The 16,013-nt window shown below is 38.5% G+C and overlaps 1 protein-coding gene across 4 annotated transcripts in view; it reads left to right on the top strand.

Annotated features, from left to right (window-relative positions):
* Positions 1 to 2,003: 2,003 nt before the first annotated feature.
* SSBP2 (single stranded DNA binding protein 2) overlaps positions 2,004 to 16,013 on the top strand; it is a 158,498-nt gene continuing 144,488 nt past the window's right edge. For all 4 annotated transcript variants that reach the window (XM_081321303.1, XM_081321305.1, XM_081321302.1 and 1 more), the window contains exon 1: positions 2,004 to 2,080. In XM_081321303.1, the coding sequence (XP_081177429.1) occupies positions 2,022 to 2,080 (59 nt within the window). In that variant the 5' untranslated portion in view covers positions 2,004 to 2,021. The remainder of the gene's footprint in view (positions 2,081 to 16,013) is intronic.

The raw sequence follows: 16,013 nt of genomic DNA, 5'->3' as shown, positions 1-16,013 counted from the left end.
CACAAAACTTAAATTTAGATATGTTCACCATATAGCCATACTTATTGTTTACGTAGCAAACATTGTTCTAGTGAATTTCCTAAGTTTAATTATTTTCACAACTTTATTTAGTGTTCTGTTTCCAAAATCAGAAATCAGCTTTAGTTTTTTATGAATTACTCTATTTACTAGCATCTCCCTGGCGTAGTTACATTTTAAATATTTAAATTAGGGTGCATAGTTTAAAAGTCTTTTGAATTAAAGCAGAAGTAATCATAATTATGAAGCATGCCTTTACTTTATTAAAGTTTGTCAAAAAACTAGATAACAGATCCTGGTCTGAAAATGATCTGAAATGCTGTTCTATGCTGGCCTTCTTCCCTGAGGGCTTCACCATGAATCTGTAAACCAGTTTATTGTTACAAACACTGGGGCTGGCCAAGGGGGGATTTATTAAATCAGATTATTTTATTCATTTTTTATTTATTCCATTTTTATAGTTGCCGAATTCAACCAAGTGACTCTGGTTTATTTATTTTAAGGGTGCCCTCTTGATTCCAAGAAGGAAGCTGTTGTAGGTAGTGGTACCAAGAATGATGGAAACTCAGACCGTGACCTGGTGTACAAAAACAGAAAACTATTTTCTTTGAATTGAGTTTGGTAACATGGCCTGGCCTGATCAGACTTTTAAGAAGGCAAAAACTGAATTCACAAATATTATTGATGTTTGTAATGCAATCAGCAGTGGCTTTAAGATGCGTTTATGATGACATAATACACCACTGCTGCACAATTTGAATCAAGTGCATCACGAAAGATTCAGATGGTTCCAGACTGATGGCTCCTAGAACTTCCAATCACTGTGCTGGTAGTCTGTCTTTTCCTTCTTAGTTGATTTCTGCAGTAAGAAAGGGGAAAGAATCAGCAGGAAAACATGGAAGAATAATACATAGACAGTGATGTCAACTGGGCCTCCATGAAAGTATACAAAGGACATGGGACAACTGTCTAATATGGCTTCATCCTGAAATTCCCTCTGTGGTTCTGGATCTCTAGATTTCAGGGGGATCCAGTCTGCAAAATGCAAAGCCTTTCTTAGTACCGTTTCCAGAGACTTGCTATAATGTTTTTTTTTTTAAAAAAACATCTCTGTACATTTGGTGAACCAACTCTGCAATTTCCGCTGGCCTGAAAATGGTTGTGCCGACGGTTGGAGACTGAGGGGCATAGTCACTCTCGCAAATATTTGTAGGACGTGTCACTGGCTGTGTGGAAGTTGGCTTGAAAAAACGCCTCTCGGTGTAGGAACTGGGTCAGAAAGGCACCACCGGCACAGGGCAGGAGGCTGGTGCCGCTTGACTGACGGATGGACGGGTGGGGGACTCGCCCGGCCCTGGGAACGCTGGGCTCGCGGAGGGGGGGGCGGGCGTGTCCCCAGCGTGGTGAGAGAGACTCCAGGTCTCTGAATAATCGCGCTCTGACTTGTTGGGGGGGATTCAGCAGCGGCTGGTAACCATTCTGCTCGGAAAAGACGGAGGGAGCGAGGTCTGTCGAAAGGAACATCTTGCTGGCTAAGCGGGTTGCGAGGTTGCATGGCGAAGAGGGTGACGAAGGCGCGCGAAACGGACGAAAAATCCCCAGTCGTCCTGGGTGGTGCGGGCGATGGAGTCCAGTCCGCAGTTTCCGTCTCTCCTCAGTAGTCTTAGTCTCTGGCAGCGGCGGAGGGCGGAGAGACAAGCGCACGGAACAGCCAGTTTTTTAAAATCCTTCTAGAACCGTTTCTAATTCCCCCTTGCGCCGGGGAAGGGAGAGCGGGAGGGGGAGGAGGAGCCGGAGGCTGGTGGGGGGAGGCAGCCAGCGGAGAGGAGGAGAGAGAGCAGCCTGTCCTGGTCTCTGCGTGTCAATCACAGGGCGGAGGTGTGTCCGAGCTCGCAGCGGGCCAATGGCGTGTGTGTGTGGCAGCGTCTCCATGGTGACTGGGCTGTTCCTGGGGAGGCTGTGATGGGTTGACAGGTGCGTGACAGTCGGAGCTCTCTGCAGGCATGTACGGCAAAGGCAAGAGCAACAGCAGCGTCCCGTCCGACAGCCAGGCCAGAGAGAAGTGAGTACAGCCCGCTGGACCGCACAGCCTGACTGGGCGGGGAGGTGGGCGCGCGTACGCCCCGCACAAAGTAACTTTACCGCTTATGAGAGAGGGGGCCTCGCTCGAGACCGGGGAGCTTCACCCCGGCGCGGGAAAGAAGAGGAGATCGAAGAGGCGGAGGGGGGCAAAGCTACAAGTCGGGGTGTAGAGTGGAGGGTACGCGCCACGCTTCCGAGCCTGGGGAAGAGAAGTGCGCCGGACCTGGTTCGGGAGGCGGGGGAGTGGGTCTCGGACGCTCTTTCCCGCGTGGGCTGGGAGCAGGACAAGACGGGACGTGTCTACTGCGCTTTCCTTGTGCTGCAGATGGCGAGGAGAGACTATAGCCGGGTCTGAGGGGAGAAAGTGATTCCGACAGACGGCGTGGTGCCTGGCTCCACGCGAGGGCAGGGTCGGATTAGCGCGGAGGCTCCGGGTCCTCTCCCAGTGTTTTGGTTTTGTTTCTCCCTGCCTTCGCCTCCGTGTTTTATGGTGTCACTTTGGGGGAGGGGGAGGAAAATGGTGTTGGAGTAACTTTGGTAACAAAAGAGTCTGCCGTGTGCTCGTGTGAAGCTTCCGCTGGAGGGAAAGAAACAAAAAACCCCAACTCCGCGACATTCAACTCTCTTCTCCCGCTTTCCCCCCCCCCCCCCCACACACACACCGAAGATCTAGGGTCTTTTTCACTCCTTACCTTTTTGCACAGATCTGCAGCTCTTCCTTTGGGTCTCTAAGGGATAGGTGCTGCACGCATTTCAAAAATACGACGAAGTAGTTAGTAGTTTCTGTCTTTCAAGGACCTGGTATACAGGAAGGGCTTGTTGGTGAAATCGCGATTGTTGAGGGAAAATGTGAAATCGAACTGTAAAGTGAAAGAAGATTTTTTTTAATAAGCAGTTGGGTCTGGGCTTGGAGAGGATTTTGGAGATAATCCTGGGGTGGTAGACGTGTTGATAACAGTAGTGAATTGGAAGTCCTTTACAATATTGATAAAAGATCCATTCTCCGTTTCCAGAAAGGTACTTAATTTCAATGCAATAATTATTTCCTCAGTTACCAAAAAAAAACGGCCATCAAAACTTTTAAACTAAGCATGAAATCTCATGGAAAACATGAAAAAATATTTAGATAATTTTGCTAATAATAATTTGCTATTTGCTATAATTTTTGATTGTTAACATAAGAAAAAGTACAGCCAAACGATTAGATTAGAAAGTAGTGATAACACATTACAAGTAAGCAACTATAAAAGATTGTTTTTTATATTGTTTACTTGTGAATTAAAAAGTCCTGTTCAAGTTTCAGTTTTCACATTATTGTCAGTTGTAGTTACAACTTTCATTTTCCTCACTGAAAATAGTAGAACATAGAACAGAGTTGATTATGAAGGATTTTTTTTCTCTTTTTTTCTTTTTTTGTTAGCATATGCCCAGCAGAATCAGAAATTATTTATTGCATATTTTCTTTTCTTCTGAGCAGACTTTAGTAAAGTAGTGTATTAGATGCAGGGTGAAGTGTTTGAGTTATGGACATGTTTACAGAAATGGTTTTGATATCTATGATTTTTTAAAATGTCACTTATGTAACTTTGGAACTTTTACACAACATGAAAATGAATGTGCAAAGTAAGATTGAGCAGTTTCTCTTGAGGAACTTTGCATTGAATCTTCACCTAAAGATTTTCTCCCTTATAGCATTCTGAAAAGGATAGTTACTTCCTGATTCTAAAAACAAAGAAGTACGCCAAGTGATTTGTCCAATATTTGATATTGGCATAGAAAGAATACAAAGATAGGGACTGAAAACTAAATTTGAAACAAATTAATGGATGTTTAAAATTTGAAACAGTGAATCACATAAAGCTAAATAAGTTTACAATACTGTATAATAAATTCGTATCTTTTGGGATAAAACTATGTAGCCTACTGATTGTTATGTGTTTTTGACAATTCATAAATTTGCATTAACTCTGGTTAATGAAAGCCTGATTGAAAACAAATATTAAATTACCATTTTGGGTAATTCTTTATATAGAACTTTTATTGTATTGGAATTCTTAAAAAGTCTACATGTCTGAAATATTGTAGGACTTTATCAGTATATAGGGTATGTTGAGCTACTATCAAGTAAGGAATACCCTTTGGTGTGAAGTTAGGGGAACTGCTAGATGGTGCTGTTTGATCTAAATACATTCTTCGCCCCATTATTTACAGTTTGCTATACTGTCTGGTAGGGCTTTTTCTCCTGAATTTATACAATATTTTAAAATGATAAATCAGAAATACTCTGATATAAGCAACTTAGAATTGGAGGTTATGCTTGAGTCTGTCAAATTGAATAATATAAACAGTAAAGTACATTGTTATTAAATCATTTATATAAAACTGTTGTTTTATTATCACATTTTTTTCAATATGTCTTTCCTCCCCCTCTTAGGGCCAAAGTTCTTTCTTCAGAATTTGTGGAGTTCAGAGGAAGGAATATAATATAATATTCTAATCTTTTTATACATGCATGACCTGAGCATTTCCAATACTTTAGATATAATTAAGCATTGAAAAATGGTACATTCTGGTTAACATTTTTTTAAAAAAAAATTGTTAGAAAAAATGCTGTGGCTTCATATTTCTTGAAAAAAATTTTATGTAAATAGGCACAGGCTATATATAATGGTGGCAACTAGTCTGTTTTAAGGATTAACGTCCATTGTCTATAGAGGTTATATTTATTTAAGCAGATCCATTATTAAAAGGGTAATTATACAACTTTAAGCATGTTCATGCAGAAATAAATCTCAGTTTTAATATATCTTGTGGGTACATAATTATTTTTGTGATTCTAGCATAGCTGTTTAAATGCTAAAGAATTTATGTTAAAAAAAAATAATAATAATACATTTTGGCTAGTCCAGCTTTGGTAAACTAATACATACTGTAACAATTATATAGACAAGGACAGTTCTACAATGTGAATCTGTGATCTAAGACTATATGCTCATGTTGTGAACCTGTTGATGATGAAGACTTATCTGTTTATGGTTAAGATTATATGTTTAAACCAGACATGTCAAACTCGTGATGTCACATGACGTCACACAATGTATCAGGACAATTTTGCCATTGCAGGTAATGGGGTGGGCATGGCTTCTGGATGACGCATCTGGCCCGTGGGCCGGGAGTTTGACACTCCTGGTTTAAAGGATGAATTAAAGATGCAGTCAATTTAACTTTTTTTTTTTAAATTCCATTTATATCCCGCCCTTCTCTGAAGACTCAGGGCGGCTTACAAGCTTAGCAGTATGTCTAAAGCATTCCATATGTGTTTTCCGATTTCTTGCTACAATTCATGCTAGCATTGTTCTGGCAATGTTATAGATTCAATGAAGGAATTTAGTGTGTTGGAGAATACTAAGCGGAGGAGTCATCTAACTTCAAGAGAGCAGCCCCAAAAGATCCATGAGAGCTTCAAATAACTCTTCTCCTAGGAACACCTGCAGAGGTTGTAAACTTAAGATAAAATTTTCACAGATGTCTATACTTCAATACAATAGTTGCAATGAACTTGTCCATTATTTCAGAGATCAGTCAGCACAAATTTGATCTGTATCAAAGGTTGGCTGAATGGGGGTCTATTAAATTGAGGGTTTGCTGTAATTTGTGTCTTTCACAAAAACCTTAAGATTGCTGCCAAATTCCTATAAAAATGTTTTAAAAGATCTGTTTCATTTTAATAAATACTTAGATTAGGTTTTGTGTAGGAGGCCTATGGAAAGGACTCTTGACTGCTAATCAAATAAATGAAAGTTCGGCCACAGGGAACATAGTTTAAGAAATGCAGAAGCATTGTCTGTATGCTTATGCGGGCTGTTTTTGCCTTTCTATTTCTCCATGCTCAGATTAAGTAAATACGACTTCAATTAATCATTGGTCCTTATTCAAAGCCAGACATTTTCATTACTAAAACAAGCAAATTCAGGTTTGTAATTAATGTAAAAATACTTTCTTGTTTAGATTGTGATAACTATAATTCCCTGTTTTATAGAAACAGTAGTTAAGGTTTATGAGGTAATTGTGGTCGTTCTAAGGGACAATGATAGAGAAAGGACTTGCTTATTAGATATATTTCCCATCTTTGATTCAGGAGTTCAACGTGACATACATAGTGTTCACTGTTCTTTATTTTTTCCATAACAACAACCTTGTGAGCAGACAGACACTGAGAGATCGAGAGACATCCAGTAGTCTTCTTTGGCTGAGGTTGGTCTAGAACAGGGTTTCCCAACCAGGGTGCAAGATGATATTCCAGGGGGTGTGAAAACGGGTTTTCAAAATTATATGCATAATTCGTTGCCATTATTTCGAACATTTGTAAGGGGTGCGAGACTATTATCAGAAGTGTTCTAGAGGTGCGGGGTATAGAAAAGTTTGGGAGCTGCTGGTCTAGAACCTAGGTTCCAGTGCTCCTATCTTAACCACTATATTACATGGGTTTTCTGGAAATAAACATAAACATCTCATGATCAGTTAGAAGTGCATAAAAATGCCACAGAGAATGGCTTAACATTCAAGTGTCATTTGGGATTTTGGAAACTTTATTTAGTTTAATTATGGTTCTAGCAGCTTTAATTTTGACTATTCTAAACAAAATATGCCAACTCTGAAAAGAAAAAGTAAATACATTTTTAAAATATAAAATTAACTCACAAAGTTAATTTTTCTTTAAATTGTTAAGTGATGTATCATGAAATGAAGACGGTGTCTTGTGGAAGTACACCATTATGGGATTTAACTTTCATTTCCAAAATTCCATTGACTTGGAAGTGCCTTTTCTTCCAATACAGAGGAAAATGCTTAAAATAAGGAAAAAAAGTCATTATGGATAAAATGTGTGAGGCAACATATTTATTTGTATCACTAAACATTCATTTTGAAATGGTGCAGGCTCTGTTCAGAGAATTTAAAATAGGCAGCATATTACCTTGCCTGAGCAGGGAAGTTAAGCAGGATCAGATCTAGTTAGTACTTGGATACTAATGCAGGCTGAAAGCTACACTTAGTTGTAAAAAATTCCAGAAACGGGAACAGCAAACTGGTTCTGAATTGCTGTCAAGAAAAGGGTATTGACATGTTAGGAAGTCTCTATAACTTAAAAGCAACATTGGTTGCTATTGATAAGGATGAAGAACATTTGTATTGGGCTTTTGTGACTTTTCTCTCTCTTTTAATGACTGTAGCGTTAAGGATTTGATGCATTCAAAATGCTTTCTTTTGAGAACACAGAAAAGCTTGAAGGTTTTATGAGAAAGAACAAGATTCAGAGTGAAATAAGAAAGTAAGCTCACGTTCTTAGGTTATTTAAATTGTACCAGAAATTCAGGTTTCTTTTTAAATACCAATCAAATGTTCAGTATTCTTAGTGAGATGAGGAATAAGCATTTGTAATGAAAGCCAGTTAAAACTATTTTTGTCCTCTGTATATTTCTGAAAATATATTTTACAGTTAATTCAATAGAACATTGTTGTATCTCTATTAAATACAAATATTTTTAAAGAACAAGTTTAGGGAGCTTAATAGTTGAGAATGCAGTGTGCTCATTTGAAAAATTCCAAAATTCATTCTCTGAAATGTTCTCTTTTTTCTTCCATAACTTTCTGATCTGTCTGTTCTGAAGGTGGATTATTTTTTTTAGAAGTGGTTCTTTTAGAACAGGAGATGATTCATTGTATTGCAAACATGGCCAGATGCCAAAAAAGGTCCAATTTAGTCTGGGCACATCTTAAATTTTGCAAAACATGTTCTGTTCCAAAACAGCTGTGAAAAAGGACAAGCTCTTTTCATAATGACCAGATTAATATATTTTGGGAGATAATCAGAATATGTTTTGCCCAGGAATGTTCTGCAATGGACATCAAACTTTTGAACATAAGATGCTTAAAATGTGTAACTGAGTCATGTAGTCATGTATGTAATGGCTCCTTTTTGAACGGAATTTTTTTTCTGAAAAAGTAGTATTTGAAGATTTTTGTTTTGTAAACAATATACTAGTAGTTTATAAATAAACAAGGCAACAGATGCAATTGATATTGTGTACTTTCCTAATGATAAATATGATACAGAAAGGTTAAAAGAACACACTTTTTCCATCATAGAAAAATAGAGTTGGAATATGTTACCCCTGCTCAATGCAGGATCTGCTAGAGCACGGGTGTCAAACTCGCCGCATCACGTGACGTATCATGACTTTTTTTGCATTGCTGGAGGTGGGGTGGGCGTGGCCTCTGTATGATGCAACTGGCCTATGGGCCGGCAGTTTGACACTCCTGTGCTAGAGCATCTCAGAATGTGATCGTGTAGCCACTGTTTGAAGATCTCCAGCAGTAGAGAAGTCATTCCTTTATGTGGCTGAATGCATATTGTGTTGGCTGAAGCTCATGTAGTCATGAGGTTTCTTATGACACTGTCCTGAACTTACTTAAAGTATGTTCGGATTCTGTCAATTATATAACTATAAGGACTATATCACTTTCTGTATTTGAACAAGCATTTAATTCTAGAAGTTTTAGAAGATTATTTAGGAATTTAAATTTTAACCTTACTTCAAGTGCTTTACTCATTTTTAAATTAAGTACAGTTATTATATAGCACAGACATGTCAAACTTGCAACGTCACGTGACATCGCGTGACGTATCAGAACTTTTTCTCCATTGTTGGCAATGGGGTGGGCATGATTTTGTCATGACACGTCCGGCTCGCAGGCTGGCAGTTTGACACCCCTGGTATAGCATGACACATCTTTTGAATAGTTAAAGCCTTGGTTTCATTCTTATTTAATGAGCATTTGTCCTGTTTTTGTAGTTTTAACACAAAAGAAATTGGGGAAGATGTACAGTTCACTAACAAGCAAGGTAGTAACTGGGTTCATGCATCATTCTAAGTCAGGGATTGGCAACTTTTCTTTAACACAAATATAACTTGCTCAGCAGGATGCATTCTGATAATAGGGTAGTTTTTGTTTTTCCCCTCAGAATTTCTTTTTTGGCCCATTAAGGATCGAAATGGGAGCAGGACTTTTCTGGGAAGTAAATATTTGGCAGTTTCTAGGAACTAAACTTTTCATAATAGAAGACCTTTAATACTAAGAAAATTGGTGACTGCCTGTTCTATGATTTTAGTCCTATATATCAGTTTCAAAACTTGTATTTCTCTTCTTTTTTATCTTAATGAATTGAGAGTTGCTTCTTTCTCATGATGAAAACTGGTTGACATCTGTGCATAGCTGAAACTAATTTGCAGTGAGGCCCCTGACTATGTCAGCCGTAGGTCTCACATATGAAACTGTACACAAAATTGGGAAATAAAAGGCTTTTGGGATTAGATTAGATTAGATTAGATTAATGTGAAATACTTTTCTTGGAAATGTTATTTAATTATGTTATTGTTATTTAATTAGAATCAAATATGAGCACCTAGAAAGGCTGGCACAGGCTATGCATGAGTTGGGGAGAAGCACAGTGCAGGTGAAAAAATATTGGGATGGATGGCATAGCATGGGTTGAGCACAGGAAGGCCAGGGGGATTTAACTGAGCGGCTTACCCTTTGATTTTGCTTGTAGGAAACCAAGAGGGAAGATTACAAATGGCAATAATGTGACTGTGAGATACGGCAACTATTGCACATATCAGCTAGTTGCCAAATGCCCAAATTATGATCTTGTGACCATGGTGAGGGGCTGCAATGACCGGAACTTTAAGGAACAGTCATAAGTACCAGCCATTCAGTACCATCAGAATTTCACTTACTGAACAAGATGAGAACTACCTGTGTAATTTACAGGTAGTCTTGGACTTTTGACCAGTCTCCTAGCAACTGTTCAATGGACCTCCACAGAGCTACTTAAAACCCCAGATTCGAAGTTATGATGCCCCCCTCCGTATTTTGCACACTCAGCAACTGGCCTACATTTAGAGCTGTTTGAAGCATCCCATGATCATGTGAATACAATTTACAATGGCTTTTTTTGCCAGAAACCAGAGTTTACTTCTGGTAAAATACACCTTTTCAAGACAATGGATTTGCTTAATGACCATGGCATTCATTTTACAACCACCATATTGCTTTAAGACCACTGCAGAAAACGTAGTAAAACCAGGTGTTGTCATGTGGTGACCCTCTTAATGACCTGCACAACTTACAACTGTAATTCTGGCTTAGTCTTGGTGCTAAATTGAGGATTACATGTAATGTTAATGGAATTCCAGCCTTACAATTAGTGATGTAGTTTCTGTGTTCCTGTAATTAACTATAAATACTACAGTCATAAAAAACTGAATATATTAGTTTTTCAGAGTCAAATATATGCATATCTTTGAATGAGGGGTCCTTGGTGCTCTCTGAGCTTGTTTTATTACCCTAACTAGGTAACATCATCAGTGCTAGTAAGGAGTGATGTTTGCTGTCGGTTTATATTCTGGTGTCTTACCTGTCAGTGTGTGTGGGGTGGTCTTAGGGATTCTTTGGTTGGGCTGAAGTGGCTCAAGAACCACTCGGAGACAGCTGGCTTGGTCTAACAGTTTATTGAGGTACCGAACACTCAGGTGCTCCGCTTCTGCTCTTTTATAGTCGGCAGCCAGCTGGCTGCACCAATCCGCTGCTCGTTCTTCTCCCGCCAGGATTGCTGAGCCAATCGGCTGCGGTGTGTGTTTTGACAGCTTTGCGTCCTCGTGGCGGTTTGCGCATGCGTCGTGGAGAGCTGCGCTGACAGTGGAGAGCTGTCAGCTTGCTGCGCCTGCGCCTTCGCTGGTGGCAGCTTTTGACAGCTGTCAAAAGCTACCGGGTGTATTCCTGTCATAGTATTTACCTCATACAGCGGTTAACATTCTTCCAACTCTTAATACTAACATTAACAATTAACATATAACACAGGGCTATTTGCTAATAGTTCTTTGGCAGTTTCTAGATTGGGGTATTGCTTACTTGATTGTTGGTATGAAGTTGACCTTGGAGTTAATCTATGGTGATCTGAGTGCTGATTACTGGTGGAGAGATGCTGGAGTCTTTTTCTCTTTTGGTCTGGTTGATTGTCTCTTTTGCATAGTCTGTAGATGTTGTTAATGTCTATGTGTCTATTGATGGCTGATTTGTCAGCATGCCAGGCTTCTAGAAATTCCCTGGCATTTTTGGATTTGGCCTGGTCTAGATTGTCACATTTTCCTAATTGAAACTGGTTAAATCTGTCTATAAGGGACGCGGTGGCTCAGTGGGTTAGGACGCTGAGCTTGTCGATCGGAAGGTCGGCAGTTTGGCAGGTCGAATCCCGAGTGCCGCATAGCAGAGTGAGCGCCTGTTACTCGTCCCAGCTTCTGCCAACCTAGCAGTTCGAAAGCACGTAAAAAAATGCAAGTAGAAAAATAGGGACCACTACGGTGGGAAGGTAACAGCATTCCGTGCGCCTTTGGCGTCTAGTCATGCCGGCCACATGACCACGGAGACGTCCTCGGACAAGCGCTGGCTCTTCGGCTTTGAAACTGAGATGAGCACCGGCCCCTAGAGTCGGAAACGACTAGCATGCATGTGCGGGGGAACCTTTACCTTACTAAATCTGTCTATATGTTGTGAAATTAAAGAATTTTTGTCATGCCTTTTGATGGCCAGTTGGTGTTCATGGATGCATTCTGCCAGTCTTCTGCCTATTTATCCTACATAGTGGTTTTTGTAGTTCTTACATTGTATGTTGTAGATGATTCCTGTGTTTTCTTCTGGGGTTGCTAGGTGTTTTGGTTTGTTTAGGATATTTTGAACTGCTTTAGTTGGCTTGTGTGCTACGCTAATTCCATGTGGTTGTAGTAGTCTATTTGCGGTTTCTGAGATATTCTTGATGTGTGGCACTGTAATTCTTTTTAGGGTTTGTGTTGGTTGTGCTGTATTGGGTTGAATGGTCAGGGACTTTTTGATGAAGTTGTGTTTGGTATTCATTTTGTTGGAATTGTTGTATAGATCAGAGGTCCTCAAACTTTTGGGCACAAGGGACCGGTTCCATGAAGAGAGGATTTCCGCAGACCGGAGGGTGCAGGGTTTTGTGTGCTGCCTGCATCTCACGGATGGGACTTTGCTTGATTGTGCGGACCGGTTGCTGGCATGCTGTGGCCCGGTACTGGTCCACAGATCGGGGATTGGGGACTCTTGCTCTTACCACTATTGCAAGTTCTCTGTTCTTTGCTTGTCCCAAAGGTGCTTTTTCAAGAGGCAGCTGGACTTTTCTTGTTTTTCATTAAAGACGTTTCGCTTTTTATCCAAGAAGCTTCTTTAGCTGTGACTGGATGGTGGGGAATGGAAGATTTATATTCCTTGCAGACAGCTGGTCATTTGCATTCTTTTAGAGAGTTGTTGAGGCCACTTGGAAGTTTTTCTGTGTCCACAGGGTCACCTGAGTAGTGCAAATGGGTGTGGAGCCGCCTTGGAACTGCTGTAAAGACTGTTGTGGAGCTGTACTTTCTGCAGGATGTTTTATGCCCTGTGTCCCTTCACTGTTGAACATAAGTGCAGGCTGTTGGGGATGAGTCTGTGTGGTATGCATCTCAAACTGAAGCACAAATGGTTCCTGTAGTCTCCAGTTTTTCTAAAAATCCGTTTATACTCCCGCACCATTCGAAGGGTGTTCATCCCAAAGTGCATACTAAATCTCAATGGAGATTCTCGGTAATCCAGGTATGGTTATCCCAAAGGTGCTTTTTCCAAGAGCAAGGTGCAGTTCCAAGAAAGTTCCACATCCTTTTGCACTACTCAGGTGACCCTGAGGACACAGACAAACCTCCAAGTGGCCTCAACAACTCTCTAAAAGAATGCAAATGACCAGTTGTCTACAAGGAGTATAAATCCTTCCATTCCCCACCATCCAGTCAGAGCTGAAGAAGCTTCTTGGATAAGAAGTGAAACATCTTCAAAGAAAAACAAGAAAGTTCAGTTGTCTCTTGAAAAAGCAGCTTTGGGACAACTATGACCTGGATGACTGAGAATCTCTGCTGATATATTCTTTGTTTGCTATGATTATACTTTATTCAGCATGTTAGTAATTTTCCCCTTAAAATTATATTCATTGTGACAAGGAGAACACCATTAAATTTTCTGAGTTGGTTTCAGCTTAAGTCACAAACTAACCACAACTCAGGTTCACAGGGGAATGTGTAGATAATTACTAAAGCCTTCTTTAGATTTTAGTAAAATAATCTTAGTAGTAATCATTTTTTATAAAACCTTTTATGTAAAAGCATTTGTATTTACAGGAATATGGAATACTGAAATGAAGTTATATGAATGGAATGAAAAAAAAATGATCTTAAATGTACCCTACATATGTTTGTGTGTCAGTTTTTAAGTCAAGAAGTACTTAAAACCCATTGCTAACAATTATATTCTGCTTATTCAGAGTCCAATTTTCATTTCCATAGAGTATCACATGGAATACTATGTGCACAATTTTGATCTTTGTACTATGTACACATCATAATATTTGAATATCTTTTCCAAGATTTCCTTCATGGCTGCTCTACTAAATGCTAATCTGTGGCATATTTCTTGACTACTTGTTCCTTTATAGTTGATGACTGATCTTAAAAGGCAGAAGCTACCCATGATTTTAATATCTTCCTTCCCAATTCTGTGGCTGGTTGTTATACCTATTGTTATTAGTTTGGTCTTCCCTATATTTAATTTTAATCTCATTTTTTCACTGTGTTCTTTGCTTTAGGGCTAATGTTTTACATTTTCAGCTATAAGGATATCTTTAGCATAGTACAGGTTATTGAAGTTTCTTTCTCTACTTTTGTGGCAATTGTTAAATGAATTCCTGAATCATTAAGCAAAAATATCACAGTTGTTAAGCAAACCCATGGTTTGCTGTGAACTGGTTTTCGGCCAAACCCGTTATAAAATGCAGTCATGTGACCCAGGTCCACTTTAAATGGCCATAAATATTGCCAAGAATCTGAAGTACCAGTCATGGGACCATGGCGGAGGCCTGACCATCAGAACTTTGAATCCGGGTCATACATAGCCCCTCCAGGTGGTACTTATGCTCGTCTGTTGGAACTTCAGTCGATAAGCAACCAGCCGTAAGTCTAGGAGTACCTGTAATAAAATTAACTAAATCACACAGTGGGGCAAAAAATTCTGAAAACTTTTTTTAATTAGGTTATTGTGAATAAGTGATACAATTTGCTTTCCACTTTAAATATTTTCAAGGCAATATTTTTGTAATGCATTTGACTTGGGTCCCTCTCCTCTGTACTAGAAAATTTATATGTATATTGTTTACATAATTTATACACAACATACACATTGTTTGCTGCTCCCATAGAATGCATTTTGTTTAGATGATTTTTTTTATTTAGGTGAGATATGTTCATGACTGATGCTCAATATTAATGTACTAGTATATTTGTAAACATGACTATATTTTGGAAGAAAAATATATAAAAAATCTCATCACTTTTTCTCAGCTTCAGTGGAATTGTCTTGGATTGTTTGTGAAGATTATAATGAAAAATTGCATTTTTATAAGAGGATGTAATTAAGCATTGAACCATATTTTAATGCAAAGGGGGGGAAACGGCTTCTGGAGTACTGAAGTGGATATAGCATAAGGTTCTTTAATGCCATGCTATAGTTATATATAGTCAGTGTTAAATAAAATAGTTATTGTACAAAATGATTGTTAAGTTACTGTAGTTAGCATAGTCAGTTATAAGCTATTTTTCCATCACGTTGTCCCGAACTGAAATTTAAGTTACCAACCCTAAATGTCAGCAATAGCCAAATCAATCTCCAGAAATATTAGGCCTGAATAACCAATGGTTGAATGTGAGAACCAGACTATATTGATGGGTGGAGCAACAGGAAGTTTCTAAGTCTGGAGGGAAAAATATAAAGGTTAGCATGTATGCTTGTGCTAACCTTAAAAATGTATTCTGTAAATCTTGTATTGATTGTTATTAACAGTCTAGGGAGAATTTGATGGAGAACTCAATGAGCCCAACAATTCAGCTATTATTATTTAGAGATCCAGACCCAATAAAATTATTTGTCTCTTTCTCTGTCATCTCTGAAGAATTTTTTAAAGAAAATATATATTTGTATGGGTGTGTGTACATATGCACAGAGGTAGCAAACAAACAAGTTGTAAATTGCTGTTAGAAATGTTGGAACCTGCCAAGAACACTTCAGTCTGTCTTTAGAAATTCCAAATTCCTTCGTATCATTTAATGTGGAAAAAGCAAACTTTCAGAATATAAACAGGAAGAGTAGTATAATGATAATAGTACTGTTTCTCCATAACCAGCAGTGGAATATCTTACTCAGCAGTGATCAAAAATACTTACATTTTTTTTCTGATGTATATATATATATATATATATATATATATATATATATATATATATATATATATATATATATATATATATATATATATATATATATATATATATATATATATATATATATTAATGGATATATATATATATATATTAATGGATTGGAATATTTGCAGTTTTTTAACTTAAAAAGAAAAGAATGAAAATAGCTTAAATTTGCATCCTTATATACATAAATTATACAAACTACACAGTATCTTTCGAACCAAAACACATATCTAACATAGTTTTTAAAAAATGTTACATGAGACCTCTTTTGGAAACGGTTGCCTTGGATTCGATATAATTGGTGTGAAACTTTATTGACAACTTGAAAAATGATGGCATTTCTGATCCAGCCTAAGATTGTGTTGATTTTTATTAGTTGTGGAAGAGATAATAGGGAAGTAAGAGAGGAATTGAGGAAAATGGCTTCATAACTGTCATACATTGAGAGAATACAAAGCCCTCATACATTATGCTAATTGGAGGAGTTACTCTGGCATA

Source organism: Vipera berus (genome assembly GCF_964194415.1).
Source record: "Vipera berus genome assembly, chromosome: 2".
NCBI classification, from domain to species: domain Eukaryota; kingdom Metazoa; phylum Chordata; class Lepidosauria; order Squamata; family Viperidae; genus Vipera; species Vipera berus.
Note: the sequence above shows the minus strand (reverse complement) of the source record. Positions and strands in the feature narration are given on the sequence as shown.